The sequence below is a fragment of the Aristolochia californica genome, unplaced genomic scaffold (genome assembly GCF_029961685.1).
Source record: "Aristolochia californica isolate CCGP_79_NKW_82.1479 unplaced genomic scaffold, dmAriCali1.0.hap1 SCAF_6, whole genome shotgun sequence".
Lineage (NCBI taxonomy): Eukaryota > Viridiplantae > Streptophyta > Magnoliopsida > Piperales > Aristolochiaceae > Aristolochia > Aristolochia californica.
Window position 1 is genome coordinate 2,654,092 of NW_027182257.1, and position 12,334 is coordinate 2,666,425.

At 39.3% G+C, this 12,334-nt stretch overlaps 3 protein-coding genes across 3 annotated transcripts; all 3 read left to right on the top strand.

The window, feature by feature from the left end:
* Positions 1–145: 145 nt before the first annotated feature.
* Positions 146–1,312, top strand: LOC137934308 (uncharacterized). Its single transcript, XM_068778594.1, has 2 exons — positions 146–858; positions 973–1,312. Exons 1-2 carry the CDS (start codon positions 146–148, stop codon positions 1,163–1,165), a joined length of 906 nt encoding a protein of 301 aa, XP_068634695.1. The 3' UTR covers positions 1,166–1,312.
* On the top strand, positions 1,166–5,996 carry LOC137934309 (uncharacterized). Its single transcript, XM_068778595.1, has 7 exons — positions 1,166–1,183; positions 1,378–1,467; positions 2,950–3,066; positions 3,598–3,736; positions 3,890–4,116; positions 4,827–5,084; positions 5,304–5,996. The coding sequence occupies exons 1-7, from the start codon at positions 1,166–1,168 to the stop codon at positions 5,616–5,618; spliced, it is 1,164 nt and encodes a 387-aa protein (XP_068634696.1). The 3' UTR covers positions 5,619–5,996.
* A 2,762-nt stretch (positions 5,997–8,758) lies between these two features.
* LOC137934311 (uncharacterized) lies at positions 8,759–11,754 on the top strand. Its single transcript, XM_068778597.1, has 5 exons — positions 8,759–8,921; positions 9,447–9,585; positions 9,737–9,963; positions 10,743–11,000; positions 11,200–11,754. Exons 1-5 carry the CDS (start codon positions 8,880–8,882, stop codon positions 11,512–11,514), a joined length of 981 nt encoding a protein of 326 aa, XP_068634698.1. The 5' UTR covers positions 8,759–8,879; the 3' UTR covers positions 11,515–11,754.
* The last annotated feature ends 580 nt before the right edge of the window (positions 11,755–12,334 follow it).

Consider the following 12,334-nt stretch of genomic DNA (forward strand, 5'->3'; position numbering starts at 1 on the left):
GCAAATCCTCCTGATACGTGTTTTGGCATGCAGGCTCACCCTACCTCTCGCCGGTGCTTGTTAGCTAAAATGCAAACGAAACCTCTCGCCGGTACTGGAGGCTCTGCTCAGACCCCTTCCTCCCTTCTCCCTCTTCCTTCTCGCCATGGATCCCGTCATCAACCTTCTCACTTTCTACACTATGGAAAGAAACCTTTTCAGCCATTTGGTGAACCACATGTCAGTCGACCCCTCCATCGCCAAGAGCTCCATTGCCCTCTGGCTCTGGCTCGAATTCATCGGTCATCCCGACCTTGTACAACGCATATCAGCTCAGAAAGACGGCCGGGTGCTTCGATCCATCATATCCGAAGGCCAGTCCTGTCTTGCTATTATTCAGCCCGATTCTTCTCAACCCGCCGGCAACAACGACATCCCCATCACTGCTGGGCTGATAAAGGAACCCATCAGCCTCCGTTTCTTCCATTACAATCGCGATGTGGCCACTCACGGAATATCCCATTTTCTCCACAATGTCTGCGACATCATATGCAGCGAGGCTGCTGCTCAGATTATGGAAAGGGATACGAACCATGCCGCCAGAAGGCCAGCAAGGGCAACCTCGCCTTTTATCGCTGGGTCAAACCTGCGACTCGACGAGCTTGGTCTAAGGGAATCTACTCTAACTCCGATCGAGAAAATGACTTCCGCTGGTGCAAGTAGTTCTCAAGCAGCCGCTCAGCCCTTCAGGCTGAACCCTCAGGCGGAGCCTTGGTCCCCTGATATTGCCCGCAACTCCGACGATCACAGATCCATGTTCCTGACGTTTTCGAGAGGGTATCCACTGCGCAGAGAGGAAGTTCTAAGGTTCTTCACATCGTAAGTACAAATAAATTTTCATAATAGCAATAATTCTTTGTTGCATGTCTTTGCATTCCATCTTCTCTATATTATACTCACTCAAATCTGATTTTATTTTATTTTTGTGCCCAGGCGTTGGGGGAACTGTGTGCAGACACTTTCGATAGAGCGTACTCAAAATGACAGTCAGCCAATGTATGGAAGAGTTGTATTCAATAACGCCTCAGTTATCCCTCTCATCCTCAACGGGAGCACGACTGCCAAATTCGTGGTGAACGGGAAGCATCTCTGGGCTCGACTATTTGTGCCCAAGAGACAGTTATGAATGTCGAACCTGCGATTGGTACTCGCTTTCGATGGATATTTCACTCTTATTCTACTTCTTTTGTTTAGAAGTTTAATTTATTTTTACTTTTATCCAAGCATTGGCAATGTTTTCTGATCTGTTTTGTGTTGCGATGATATGGTGAAGATGAAGCAATCCATCTCTATTTCATACACTTCTTCATCTCTTAATTTTGTTGTGTTTATGGGTAGAAAATTGCCATCGAGCCAGAAGATTCTGTTGCTGCTCATTCAAAGGGTACTGAAACTTTACAGTTTCCTGCAATTACAAGGAAAAGGATCGTCTGATCAGAGCACCTACAAAAGGAAGGTTCGGGACAACTCTTCAAGATGAATATAGTCTTCATATAAACATAACTTGAATCTTTTGTACAATTGAGAAATATTTGCTCCTCATCTGATCTGATTTCCAAACTATAACCTGTGGTTTGAAGCAACATTTAGTTAGGACTACTGGTTCAAGTCTTAAAGGGGTAAAGCCAGGGGGCAAGGGGGAGGAGTTGCCCCTCTGAAAGCCCCCTTTCTTCATGGCTGCCCTACTGTCCTTATAACAGTTGTTTCATTTAAAACAAAGGTTCAGTGACATTTTCAAAAAAGAAGAAAAAATTACCTTATCAAATCTGCGCCTTTTCGAAGCTTTTTGCATCTTTGGCATTGCCAGAAGGAGGGGTACTATAAGGAGGTGTCAACAATAAGAGGAGGCAGTAGGGGGCTGTGGTGCCCGTTTGGAACCCACAGAACTTTTCTTTTAAACGTAGCCTTAGGGGTGACAATGGGTTTTTAAGTTGGGTTTACTAAACTTGTTGTTGAATAAGTTGGCCCGAACCCGAGTTATTTATAAATGAAAAATCTAAAATATAGGCCTATAACCAACTAGTTCAGGTTAACCCTCTTAAATATAAAAATAAAAAATACATAAAATATGATAAAAATTATGTTAGTGTTTAAAATTAATGTAAATTTCTTAAAAGAATTTTATATTAGTAAATAAATTGTCTTAATAGTAAAATCTTAGTGTTTATTCTTTTGATTAATTAAACAAGGACTTGTCGGGTCCAAACGTTAAACCCAAACCCAACCTGTGTATTAATCGGGTCAAGGGAATAAACCTATACCTAACCCATGTATAAAATCCTCTGTTAAAAATTGCATCAATTGGAAAATACGTACACCTATATTGAAATCACATGAGAATCCTCTACAAGAATCACATCTCGTTGTAGTAGGGGTAGGCACAGGTCTGGTTTCTTGAAATCTAAAGCAGACCCCGAACCTTAAACTAAAAACCCAAACCCCAAAAAACAAAATATTAAACCCGATTCCAACTGATCACAGCCCCCACCCCATCCTCGTAAATCTGATCCATCTCCGACCCTTCCCTATCCCATTTTATATTTCCATCTTGTCCTCGTGGGTCGAGTTTGGGAAAACCTATCTCTAACCCAAAACCGGACAGATTTTTTTCCCTTCCCCGTTCTAGACCCACAGGGTAAAACCCGATTCAGAAACCTCAACTCGAATAGACCTGCCCATTAGTGAGTCAACAGGTGGTGGCCATGATTGATCTGGAAGCCGGACGAACGAGACAATTCTAACTCGAAAAGACTCACTTGGACATACTGTCAAGGAGAAAATGGTCTTTTCACTGTTTCTGGACTTGTTTGCCCTTTTTACCCTTGTGCTCTTCGGGCTGGAACGCCGAAACAAGAAATGGTTGGCCTAGTCCGTTGACTGAAGAGCCCTTTCCTGTTTGGTCATGGAAAGTTGTCGGTATTAAGGAGGAAGAGTGTTGGTGTTTGTTGCTTGTTGTTCTCACCGCAAAGGACATTTGCAGTAGCCTTGGTGAAAGCTATTAGAGTCTATGAGCATGGCGGACCCGAGGCAAGTCTCCCCTTTTCGAATTCTCTGTTCTTCGACGGCTTTGTTGGATGATTGAGTAAATTATAATTATTTGAATTGGTTTTCCATTTTCGATGACGAATCCATCAGAATCGGCTACGTTTTCTGTCTTTTACTGAAATTACACAGTATGACGAAGTGATATTTGAGCTGATGCTTTGGGCTAACTAGATGGGGAATATGGTTTGCGATTGAAAATAAGGCTCGAGTTTGAGTTGTTCAATTGAATGAACTCGAGTCAGCGTTTCTCTTCAATTCGTCGTGCAATACTGCAATTCTCCATTATTTGAATTTTTTTCACTATATTTTGTTTAATCCTTCGAACGAAGACGATAGAATTGCAACTGGTGGCATTTTTATTTTATTTTTGTACTTTTCTGTGGATGTTTTCATTCGTGTGGCAATAACTCTATAATTGAGTGCCACAATCCAAAATTTGGATATCGCTTGTTATATTCCATTTTGAAATTTGATTGTGATCAGTGTTTATTTCTAATTAAAAATGACAAGCAGGTCCTTAAGTGGGAAGATATAGAAATAGGGGAGCCCAAGGAAGGTGAGATCCGTGTCAAAAACAAAGCAATTGGACTCAATTTCATTGATATATATTTCCGCAAAGGAGTTTACAAAACTACCTTGCCTTATACACCAGGTCTGATCACAATTCTTTCCTGTAAAAGGATTTTTCTTCTTGTGCTCCAAACCTATCTAGTTATTTGTAGTTTTACTGTATTATATTATCTGCTTTTTTCAAGTTATTGTATTTCTCTGTACAACATACACATTAGTGGATTTAGTTTTGTAGGAGTGGAGGCAGTTGGAGTGGTCACTGCAGTGGGCCCTGGATTAACTGGGCGGGAGGTGGGAGATCTAGTTGGTTATGAAGGCGATTCCATTGGTGCTTATGCAGAAGAACAGATACTCCCTGCCAGTGCTGTGGTGCCTGTCCCATCCTCTATATCTCCTACTGTTGCAGCTTCAGTTATGCTCAAGGGTATGACTGCACAGTATTTACTACGTCGATGCTTTAAGGTATATTCTATGCTGAGAGTTAATGATGACTAAAAAATGTTCTAGAGAAGTTCAAACTTGTGTTAATTTTTACTGTAATTCGATATATCCGCAAGGGAGGAGACTTCATTATCCATTAACAAAGGAATCAATAGACTACTCCTGACCTCTAAATTTGGTGGTGAAAATGTATAATCTGCTCCATGATCTCTTAAAGTCCTTACACCATGCCTAATAGGATCTGGTTGTTTGGTCAAGACTCATGGGCATCAAGATCAAAAGGAATATGATAAGGAAACCTTCAAACAAAGGAATATGATTTGAAAAGTGAATTTCAAGTCAACCTCATTCTCGAGGCAGTTAAAACTATTGTTATTTGAAAAACTTACCTTCATGTCTGTTAGGTTCCAGGATTCAAGTTCAAGTTTTGGTAGATGTAATAAAATTGAATTCCCTAATAACCCTCCTCATCTGAACAAGCTGCAATATTCAATATTTGACTGAAAATAGTATTTTTAATTCTTGTTAATAGTTCTGGTTCTGTTATCATCCATCTGATACAAGAGTTCCTTAATTTGAATGGTCAAGGTCATGCAATCCAGTTGCCTATTTTGAACAATCCTACATTGTTGTTAGGCTGGCAATGAAGTTACGGGGTAGATAAATTGCAAGGAGTTACTTAAGGATTACCATTAAAAACCATTTACAGCATATGATACTCATGTGTGCAGGTTGAACGGGGCCATACTATCCTTGTTCATGGAGCAGCTGGAGGATGTGGCTCTTTACTTTGCCAGTGGGCAAATGCCCTTGGTGCAACTGTAATTGGAACTGTGTCAACTGAGGCAAAAGCAGCTCAAGCCACTGAAGATGGATGTCACCATGTCATTATCTACAAAAAAGAAGATTTTGTTACTCGTGTGAATGAGATTACATCTGGCAAAGGAGTTGATGTGGTCTATGATTCTGTTGGCAAGGACACATTTGAGGTAAACACTTCTAATATGCTTGTGTGAAAGGAGCCCTCGCTTCATACCCAAAGCGTATCGAGGGGCATTCTACAACTAAGTAATGGATGTTCGGTGAAAAATAATGAATAGTTGTGAAGATGAGTGGATTTGGTGCAATGAATGTGGCACGAGGCAGCTCTTCTGCAATTTGCTGCAGTAGCACGGTAGTGTCTCTTCTAATGCATCTTTGATGTTCAGGGATCATTGGCATGTTTGAAGACTCTGGGATACATGGTTAGCTTCGGGCAGTCATCAGGAACACCAGATCCAGTCCCACTATCGGCCATTGCTCCGAAAGGTCTGTTTTTGACGAGACCTTCACTTTCTCATTACAGAGCAACTCGAGACGAGCTACTTGCATGCGCTGGAGAAGTATTTGCTAATGTTGCAGCGGGTGTGCTGAAGGTTCGTGTTAACCACACTTACCCGCTGTCGGATGCAGCTCAAGCCCATAGGGACCTTGAGAATCGGCAAACCACTGGATCGGTGGTTTTGATTCCAGATACGGCTTAGGATCAGTAGCATTTGTGATGCAGAATAAATAAGTGGATTCGAGTTGGTTGTTTCAGTGATCTAAACTTCTTCTAAAAGCTTTTCTGTCACTATAGATATATGGGTGTTGCCTCCTGTTAGAACTTGAGAACTTCACACTAAAAGTTGTTCGAGTTTGTTGGGACAAATTATGCTGTGAAGTTCCAACTATTTTGGAGTTGCTGACTTCTTTCAGAATGCTGAAATCATTCTTTTCTCATCCTTGATGTTTGGAACTTTCAAACCAAAAAAAAAAAAAAAAAATTGTTTCCGGAAGGGTGCATCTTCCCTCTCCAAACTAGGTTGCAATTCTGGAGCAGGTTAGCTTGAATACTGTTATTGTGACAGAAAAAAAGCCATATCAGAGAAAAATGTCAACTAAAAAGTTGGTCCTTCTTTTTTATCGGAGAAACAGAAATTATTCACCATCGACCGGAATATATATTATCATGATTGAGCGATTAAAGCTGATTTAGTTAACTTCAATCTAATTGGATTTCCAGAATCCTTCTCAGAGTTTAGAGAGAGAAGCCTTGCATTCGGTTTGAAGCAGTCACTCAACAGGGAGAAACATCAAAAGCCGCTTCAGTTCTAACAGTCTGACAACTGAAATTGCAACAGAAAGCTTTCTCTAGTGAACTAGAATCACGCCCAGGAAGTGCAAAGCGAATTTACTACTGTCACTGTAACACAAGAAATGCTCCAATTACTATGTATAATCAGCTCAAGACATTTTCAGTGTCATTTATTCAATTTGAACGTCTGTTATTACTCGTCATGGAGGGAAGAATGACTGAGAAATACACAAGTATAAAAAACAAACAAATTGTGTAGAATTGTAAAGAAATGTTTTTTTCTCGTCATCTGGTATTGACTACAGAGTGGGTATTTATATACATCGAGTGAGAATATTCTTTGAAACAATATGTAAGAATTAAAAGTAATAAAGTGACATGTATAAACAGATTTTATTCTAGAGGATTCAGGCTTGGCACGTCCTTTGTATGTGCAGATGAGGTACCGTTCTTTGTACTGTTGATACGCCCCTGCGAGCCAAGCATATCTAGAAGAATAGAGAAGCTCGATCTCAATGTTGAAAATCTGGTAGTGGACAACAGTTTTGTAAATATATCAGCAAGTTGATCTTTGCTTGATAGAAATGAAACTTGAAGTGCCTTTGCTTGAATACAATCCCGAACAAAGTGAGAGTCAATGTCAATATGTTTGGTATGGGAGTGCATTACTGGATTCATGGAGAGGTAAGTGGCCCCCAAATTGTCATAGTAAAGAGTAGAGGGTTTAGTTAAAAATATTCCTAATTCAGATAGGAGTGATTGCAGGCACAATAATTTACAAATATCATGAGGTAGTGCCTTATATTCCGCTTCCGTACTTGATCTAGCTATGGTTGATTGCTTCTTGGAACTCCATGAAACCAAGTTCTTGCCATAAAAAACACAATAGCCACCAATTGATTTTCTATCGTCTGGACAGCCAGCCCAGTCTGCATCGGTGTAAACAGCCAGAGAAAGAGAAGAAACGGGAGAAGGTGTAATCCAGAGACCACAAGTCCAATGCGTGTTTTAGATACCGTAAAATTCTTTTAACACTTTGCCAATGAGATAAACATGGAGCACGCATAAATTGAAACTTTACAATTTCCTACAATTACAAGGAAAATGATAGTCTGATCAGAGCACCTACAAAAGGAAGGTTCGGGACAACTCTTCAAGATGAATATAGTCTTCATATAAACATAACTTGAATCTTTTGTACAATTGAGAAATATTTGCTTCTCATCTTATCTGATTTCCGAACTATAAGCTGTGGCTTGAAGCAACATTTAGTTAGGACTACTAGTTCAAGTCTTAAAGGGGTAAAGCCAAGGGGCAAGGGGGAGGAGTTGCCCCTCTGAAAGGTGTTTTTGCCCCCTTTTCATGGCTGCCCTACTGTCCTTATAACAGTTGTTTCATTTAAAACAAAGGTTCAGTGACATTTTCAAAAAAGAAAAAAAAATTACCTTATCTAATCTGCACCTTTTCAAAAACTTTTTTTTGTTGGGGGGGGGGGGGGGGGAGAAGGGGAGGTGTCAACAATAAGAGGAGGTTGTGCGGCCTGTTCGGAACCACAAAAAAAAAAAAAAAGATAAAGTTATTTTTTGTTGTTTGGTAGTAGAAAATCATTAAGAGAAAAGAAAATAATAGAGAAAATTACTCTCTTAGTTAATAAATTTTTTCTCACAAAATGATGAAATTTTGGAAGAGAAAAAAAGAAATAGAAACTTGAGAGAAAAGCTTAATCAACAAAATTTTAAAATATTATTAATTTTCTTTTATTTTTATTTTTACACGTGTATCCAAACAAAAACAACTATATTTCTATTCCATTTTCTTTTTCATTTTCCATGGGCATCCAAACAAGAGAAAAAAAACATCTTTTATTTTATTTTCTTTTCTCTCTCTTTTTCTTTTTTCTTTCTTTCCTTTTCTCTCCACTTTCAGCGTTCCAACATAGTTTTAGGGATGACAACGGGTTTTTAAGTTGGGTTTACTAAACTTGTTGATGAATAAGTTGGCCTGAAACCGAGTTATTTATTAAGTTCACCTTCTTAAATATAAAAAAAAATGATAAAAATTATGTTAGTGCTTAAAAATTAATCTAAATTTTATAAAAGAATTTTATATTAGTAAATAAATTGTCTCAATGGTAAAATCTTAAAAGCAAAGTACCCATTTCAATTTAAATATATTGATCCATCTCCGACCCTTCCCTATCCCATTTTATATTTCCATCTTGTCCTTGTGGGTCGAGTTTGTAAAACCTATCTCTAACCCAAAACCGGACAGATTTTTTTCCCTCCCCCGTTCTAGACCCACAGGGTAAAACCCGAATCAGAAACCTCAACTCGAAAAGACTAGCCCATTAGTGTGTCCACAGGCTCCAGGTGGCCATGATTGATCCGGAAGCCGGACGAATGAGGCAATTCAACTCGAAAATACCAGTCAAACTCATTTGGACATACTATCAAGGAGAAAATGGTATTTTCACTGCTTTTGGACTTGTTTGCCCTTTTCACCCTTGTGGGTTCCTCGGGTTTGAACGCCGAAACAAGAAATGGTTGGCCTAGTTCCTGGACTGAAGAGCACTTTCCTGTTTGGTCATGGAAAGCTCTCGGTATTAAGGAGGAAGAGTGTTGGTGTTTGTTGCTTGTTGTTCTCACCGCAAAGGACATTTGCAGTAGCCATGGTGAAAGCTATTAGAGTCTATGAGCATGGCGGACCCGAGGCAAGTCTCCCCTTTTCGAATTCTCTCTTCTTCGACGGCTTTGTTGGATGATTGAGTAAATTATAATTATTTGAATTGGTTTTCCATTTTCGATGACGAATCCATCAGAATCGGCTACGTTTTCTGTCTTTTACTGAAATTACCCAGTATGACGAAGTGATATTTGAGCTGATGCTTTGGGCTAACTAGATGGGGAATATGGTTTGCGATTGAAAATAAGGCTCGAGTTTGAGTTGTTGATTGAACTCGAGTCAGCGTTTCTCTTCAATTCGTCGTGCAATACTGCAATTCTCCATTATTTGAATTTTTTTCACTACATTTTGTTTAATCCTTCGAACGAAGAAGTTAGAATTGCAACTGGTTGCATTTTTAATTTTTTTTTATAATTTTCTGTGGATGTTTTCACTCGGGTGGCAATAACTCTATAATTGATCGCCACAATCCAAAATTTGGATATCGCTTGTTATATTCCATTTTGAAATTTGATCGTGATCAGTGTTTTTTCTAATTAAAAATGACAAGCAGGTCCTTAAGTGGGAAGATATAGAAATAGGGGAGCCCAAGGCAGGTGAGATCCGTGTCAAAAACAAAGCAATTGGACTCAATTTCATTGATGTATATTTCCGCAAAGGAGTTTACAAAACTACCTTGCCTTATACACCAGGTCTGATCAATTCTTTCCTGCAAAAAGATTTTTCTTCTTGTGCTCCTAACCTATCCAGTTATTTGTAGTTTTGCTGTATTATATTATCTAATATTTTCAAGTTATTGTATTTCTCTGTACCACATACCCATTAGTGGATTTAGTTTTGTAGGAGTGGAGGCAGTTGGAGTGGTCACTGCAGTGGGCCCTGGATTAACAGGGCGGGAGGTGGGAGATTTAGTTGGTTATGCAGGCAATCCCATTGGTGCTTATGCAGAAGAACAGATACTTCCTGCCAGTGCTGTGGTGCCTGTCCCATCCTCTATATCTCCAATTGTTGCAGCTTCAGTTATGCTCAAGGGTATGACTGCACAGTATTTACTCCGTCGATGCTTTAAGGTATATTCTATGCTGAGAGCTAATGATGACTAAAAAATGATCTAGAGAAGTTCAAACTTGTGTTAATTTTTACTGTAACATTCGCTATATCCGCAAGGGAGGAGACTTCAATATCCATCAACAAAGGAAATCAATAGACTACTCCTGACCTCTAAATTTGGTGGTGAAAATGTATAATCTGCCCCATGATCTTTTAAAGTCCTTCATGCGTAATAGAATCTGATTGTTTGGTCAAGACTCATGGGCATCAAGATCAAAAGGAATATGGAAACCTTCAAACAAAGGAATATGATTTGAAAAATGAACTTCAAGTCAACCTATTCTCAAGGCAGTAAAAACTACTGTTATTTGAAAAACTTAACTTCATGACTGTTAGGTTCCAGGATTCAAGTTCATGTTTTGGTAGATGTAATAAAATTGAATACCCTAATAACCCTCCTCATCTTAACAAGCTGTAATATTCAATATTTGACTGAAAATAGTATTTTTAATTCTTGTTAATAGTTCTGGTTCTGTTATCATCCATCTGGTAACAAGTGGACTTTTCAAAAAGTTATTATCCATCTGGTAACAAGTGGACTATTTAAAAAATTTATCATCTATCTGGTACAAGAGTTCCTGAATTTGAATAATCAAGGTCATGCAATCCAATTGCCTACTTTGAACAATCCTGCATTGTTGTTAGGCTGGCAATGAAGTTACGGGGTAGATAATTGCAAGGAGTTACTTAAGGATTACCATTAAATATCATTTATAGCATATGATACTCATGTGTGCAGGTTGAACCGGGCCATACTATCCTTGTTCATGCAGCAGCTGGAGGATGTGGCTCTTTACTTTGCCAGTGGGCAAATGCCCTTGGTGCAACTGTAGTTGGAACTGTGTCAACTGAGGCAAAAGCAGCTCAAGCCACTGAAGATGGATGTCACCATGTTATAATCTACAAAAAAGAAGATTTTGTTACTCGTGTGAATGAGATAACATCTGGCAAAGGAGTTGATGTGGTCTATGATTCTGTTGGCAAGGACACATTTGAGGTAAGCACTTCTAATATGCTTGTGTGAAAGGAGCCCTCACTTCATTCCCAAAGCGTATCGAGGGCATTCTACAACTAAGTAATGGATGTTCAGTGAAAATAATAATAATTGTGAAGATGAGTGGATTTGAATGTGGCATGAGGCAGCTCTTCTGCAATTTGCTGCAGTAGCACGGTACTAATGCATCTTTGATGTTCAGGGATCATTGGCATGTTTGAAGACTCTGGGATACATGGTGAGCTTCGGGCAGTCATCAGGAACACCAGACCCAGTCCCACTATCGGCCATTGCTCCAAAAGGTGTGTTTTTGACAAGACCTTCACTTTCTCATTACAGCGCAACTCGAGACGAGCTACTTGCATGCGCTGGAGAAGTATTTGCTAATGTTGCAGCGGGTGTGCTGAAGGTTCGTGTTAACCACACTTACCCGTTGTCGGATGCAGCTCATGCCCATAGGGACCTTGAGAGTCGGCAAACCACTGGATCGGTGGTTTTGATTCCAGATACGGCTTAGGATCAGTAGCATTTGTGATGCAGAATAAATAAGTGGATTGGAGTTGGTTGTTTCAGTGATCTCAACTTCTTCTAAAAGCTTTTCTGTCACTATAGATATATGGGTGTTGCCTCCTGTCAGAACTTGAGAACTTCACACTAAAAGTTGTTTGAGTTTGTTGGGACAAATTATGCTGTGAAGTTCCAACTATTTTGGAGTTGCTGACTTCTTTCAGAATGGTGAAATCATTATTTTCTCATCCTTGATGTTTGGAACTTTCAAACCAAAAAAAAATTGTTTCCAGAAGGGTGCATCTTCCCTCTCCAAACTAGGATGCAATTCTGGAGCAGGTTAGCTTTAATACTGTTATTGTGACAGAAAAAAGCCATATCAGAGAAAAATGTCAATTAAAAAGTTGGCCCTTCTTTTTTATCGGAGAAACAGACAAATTATTCACCATCGACCGGAATATACATTATCATGATTGAGCGATTAAATCTGATTTAGTTAACTTCAATCTAATTGGATTTTCAGAATCCTTCTAAGAGTTTAGAGAGAGAAGCCTTGCCTTCGGCTTGAAGCAATCACTCAACAGGGAGAAACATCAAAAGCCCCTTCAGTTCTCAGTCTGACAACTAAAATTGCAACAGAAAGCTTTCTCTAGTGGTGCAAAGCGAATTTACTACTGTCACTGTAACGCAAGAAATGCTCCAATTACTATGTATAATTAGCTCAAGACATTTTCAGTGTCATTTATTCGATTTGAACCTCTGTTATTACTCGTCATGGAGGGAAGAATGACTGAGAAATACATAAGAGACGTAAAGCACTACAGAGACCA